A 4,500-nucleotide genomic window follows, 5' to 3' on the forward strand; every position below is an offset into this window, starting at 1 on the left:
TATTCATCTGTGAATTTTTAAAAACTTTTCACTACTTGAGAAAGGATAAATAATAGATAATTAAATTTTTCACAGTATAAAAGACTGTCATTATGAATCTAGAAGAACCTTGATGAGTGGGACTGCAACACTGCTACTTTAATAACTTTATGCATGTACATTGTTTATTGAATCATGGTGCAGAAGGCCGAGAGGCCAATAGTTTTGACTTTCGGTACAATTTTGTAGTGCAGTGGGTATATACAGTTGATTGATAATTCAACATCAATCTTTTTGTTTAAAAGTTTGCTCACGCGAGTATAAGAGTGATCTGAACGAAATTATAAAAAGTAGGTTAGAGACACGAGATTGTCATCAACTCGTCATCCTCCTATTTCAAGTTTCTAATGTCTTGAGTTAGTCATTTTTAATAGTAGAAAGTATTTCTACAAAAATTCTGATACTCAAGTTAGTATGAACTAAAAGAGAAACTAAATTAAAAATATATTTAAAATAGTGTATATATTATAAGATCGTGGTGTCATCAACTCTTTTCCATATATTTTTTAGAGGCTATAGAGTTGATTTTCAGGTTAAATTAATCTAGAAGAATGAATTGTTATTCTCATGAATTGTTTAATACTTTATTGTGATATCATATGTTTATACAATGATCTTAGATTTATATGTAGTTGATGTTGTAACATTCTCTTTAAAAATAGAATGATGTTTACAATGTAGTAATTAACTTAATAAAATCGAGTTATTAAATATTATAAAGAGTCTTTGGAATGCAAAAGACCACTTAATCATCCGATTCATTGAAATTTCTTATACTCTTTGAATCCAGTTCTTTGTTACAGAACCGTCCCAAAAATCGAAAATAAGGAAATACAAAAACTTCTGAGTACAAGTTAAATGGAGAAAACACCATTCTAAAGATATACAAATATCATTTTGGGCAATAGTAATGTTCCAATGTTATGAAATTATCATCTTAGCACAACAAGAACATGAACATGTACACTACTCAGCACTAACATAGATAGCACTATGACTCTGAGTCATGGGTGATGTCATAAGGCAAGTTCGCTTCTGATGCTTCCAAAGAATCACATCATACCAGTTATTTATAACGTACACGTTCACATTTTTTCGGGTAGGCCTAGTATAGCCTTTCAAACAACTATAATATAGATACTTTGAGATGAAGTATGAAACTAACTTCAGGTTCAATATTCACATATACAATTATTTGAAGTTATTTTAATTAACCTTAGGAAGCTAAGACCTGCATTTGTTCACCTTTAATGAATCAAATGATAGTAAATAAGATGGCAAAGACAGAAACCATTCCAGCATTATATTCCTAACCGAGTAAAAACATTTGCTGATGATGCTTACAAAGAATTGCACCTCTTGAGGCCCTTGGCATTCAGGTAGAGATAACTGATTTTGTCATCAGATGGCAGTGATGTTGTAGATACAGGAGTTAATCCAGAATACCAACCATTCATCTTTGCCAAGTATATTTTATTTACATGTTTCATAAGTTCATACTTCTCCATCCAAGCCTGAGCTGCATATTCATCAAATGGCATCCACTGCAGCAGAGAATAATAGCAACAATGGATAAGATAACATACTTAGCTAGTAGCGGTATGCATCAATTAAATTAAATAGTAGGTACCTTTGCAGCATCTATCTCAACCTCCTGTATTTTTATGTCAGAAGTAAGAGGCCGCAACAAGCACACAAAAAATAGATCTGACTTCTCAAAGAATGTCTTGTGACTTTGTCTGTCCATCAGATATTCAGGTTGAATAAGAGAGCAATACATATTTTCACCCATAAACCATTTTATCAATAGTAGTGTGTATGGAAAAAGAAACACTAGCAAGTTTAGAACTTTCAAATGAACCATGCAAGACCAAGGGTGGAGCCAACATTATCTGAATAAGGTGCTAAGAATTTCCTATTGTTCTTCAATGTGTTTTGAACCTTGCAGCTAATGCAGCCTCCAACCTGAGGTCACCATATTCAACCATTCCAATTTCCTTTTCAAACACATTACAAGAATGAATTTTATGTAAAAATGCTACCTGAATGCCAATACTTCCACAAACTCTGAGTCAATCTGAGAAATTGAGAGAACTCGGAATAAATAAGCTTAGATTGATGATGTTAGACTTGATTAAAAAGCCATATTTAAAATGATCCCACATTTAAAAGGTTCCACAAAGAGATTACTTACTCCTGTTTCTTCTTTGACCTCTCTTACCACCGCTGCAGTAATATCTTCCCCCTGTTAGGTTGAATGAGTAGATTATATACGCACAGAATAACTCATCAAATATGAAGAAAGATATCCAATCCTTTTCACCTCATCAACAACTCCAGTAGGGAGTTTCCAGTATCCAGTTCCTTGAAAATGTCCAGTCTTTTCTTGAACCACAAGGATCTACCAAACAGTTGATAGTTCATAAATGAGACATTAACACCGAATGCTAATAGAGCTGGATTCCCAAGAATTATTGGCAGTAAGATACAGATTAGTCACCATTTTTCACAAAAACTGAAATATAGCATTCTTCACAGGAACTGGAATGAAGTGGCAAATTTTATAATTTCTGTTCCATCCCATTTTAGAACATGAACATTTTATAACAAATAATGGGGATATACCTCTCCTTTTTCATTCGAAACAAGTGCACCAACCCCTACTCGATGTGTGGCATTTGCTGGAATAGTGTTTACACTTTCAGCTATCCAATGTACAAGCATCAAATAATTTGGTTCTGCATGGTGATACCAAAATCCTTCCTGCATTTAATCCCCTCATGAATAATGGTTCATATAAAAAGTTAGAACCGAATGAAACAAGGTAGGTCCATTAGCTGAACACAATTTTCCATAATCATTGATCAAGCTCACCTTAACTAGAGCTTCAACAAGATTGACTAAATGAATAGGCACTTTTACCCACAGGCCTCTCTTACCCTGCAAGATAATGATAATAAAATAATTCAAAACAAACATAGCCGTAGATTCTAGATAGCAGCAAGCATTTTATCAAATCAAGAATTGTACCAACCATGCATCCATCATAAGATGATATCAATTTCAACATGCAAGCTGAAGGTAAAGAATACCTGCTTTTTCCAGTGTGAAATTGAAGCCCTGAGAATGGGGACAAAGGTTGTGGAGTCCATAGGCTTATCCAATTCAACAATAACACCACCATGATCGTCATCGGTCGATGTTAGTAGTTCAATTTGTTGCTCTTGATTCCCAGCTGTCATTGGTGCTACAACAAGGAGTGTATTTGTTAAGATTAATATGCAATGAATGCATTAAAAACCAGGTTTATCACTTATTACTCTAGTCACTGCCTAAGAAACAGGACAGAAATTTACCTTAGATGCCAAAAAATGTTAGTTTATAATGAATGAATGAACTCCTCGTGGATTAAAAATTACAGGAGATAGCAATTAGCATTTGTAGATTGTAGTAATAGTTCTGCACGGATGCACAGAATTTCTTTTTGAAACACAACCAGAAAAGTTGAAGAGGACGTGAGAGCTTTTATAAAGTGCAAATGAGAATATTCTGATGGAAAGGAAAGCAAAATCATTCTTTTATCTAGACATGACAGCAGAAGAAAGATAAAACGATGCCGAGAAAGTAAGAAGCCGAATAAATGCGGGAATTAACGGGGTAAAGAGAACAAACATGCAATACAACACAGTCAAATTCACCACACATAGATAGAGTACCTGCGGCGGTTATGGTGGTGGCGAGGGCGGAGATAACGAATGAATGAATGGAATATCAATGATTAATGAATCAGTATCACACTATATTTAAAATTAATAAATGATTTGTCCCTTTTTATTATTACTAAGTGAAATTATTGCCTTTGATTTGGATTCCTTTGGGAATTTGAATTTGGCTAATAGGCCAAAACAGCAACCGTTTCTTGGTGGCTGAGCAATAAACATGGTGGAGTTCAACCGACTTCAATCGAGATCTGATGTTGAATATAAAAATAAATTGGGCGCACGATAATGACAGGGATCGCCACCACAAATGGCAAGTTGCACCACGCAATTCCCATTATAGGAGACAGTGGGCTCGACACGTAATCTGTGGGACAAGTTCGTCATTACACATACAATATCTGCTTCTCCCTTAGTTGCAGGGTATTTGTGGTTGTTATATTACCACCGCGCAAAGTTTTTAACATGCATGTAGGACCGGTCAGATGCTTCACGCGCCGCCGCAGTAGCTCTTCGGTTTAGAGTTTAGACTTAAAAATCATTTCTCGAACTTGTTATTTCTGTTGTCAATTAGAATTTATTTGAAATTATTTAATATAAAAAAAAAACATTTTATTTTTTTTTAAAAAAAATTATTTTTATTTAAAATTTAATTTTAACGAGTATAATTATCCGTGCATGTGATAAGACTGAAATTATAATTTTAAAATTAATTTGAATTATAATTGTTCTTGTATGGATA

General features: G+C 33.9%; 1 protein-coding gene across 1 annotated transcript; it reads right to left on the reverse strand.

Annotated features, from left to right (window-relative positions):
- Positions 1-898: 898 nt before the first annotated feature.
- Positions 899-4,099, reverse strand: LOC130968875 (nudix hydrolase 2-like). The gene is made up of 9 exons (XM_057894391.1): positions 3,756-4,099; positions 3,132-3,286; positions 2,914-2,979; positions 2,665-2,802; positions 2,363-2,440; positions 2,234-2,284; positions 2,082-2,116; positions 1,670-1,778; positions 899-1,583 (listed from the first exon to the last, which is right to left on the reverse strand). Exons 2-9 carry the CDS (start codon positions 3,279-3,281, stop codon positions 1,380-1,382), a joined length of 831 nt encoding a protein of 276 aa, XP_057750374.1. The 5' UTR covers positions 3,282-3,286; positions 3,756-4,099; the 3' UTR covers positions 899-1,379.
- Between the last annotated feature and the right edge of the window lie 401 nt (positions 4,100-4,500).

The sequence above is a fragment of the Arachis stenosperma genome, chromosome 1 (genome assembly GCF_014773155.1).
Source record: "Arachis stenosperma cultivar V10309 chromosome 1, arast.V10309.gnm1.PFL2, whole genome shotgun sequence".
NCBI lineage: Eukaryota > Viridiplantae > Streptophyta > Magnoliopsida > Fabales > Fabaceae > Arachis > Arachis stenosperma.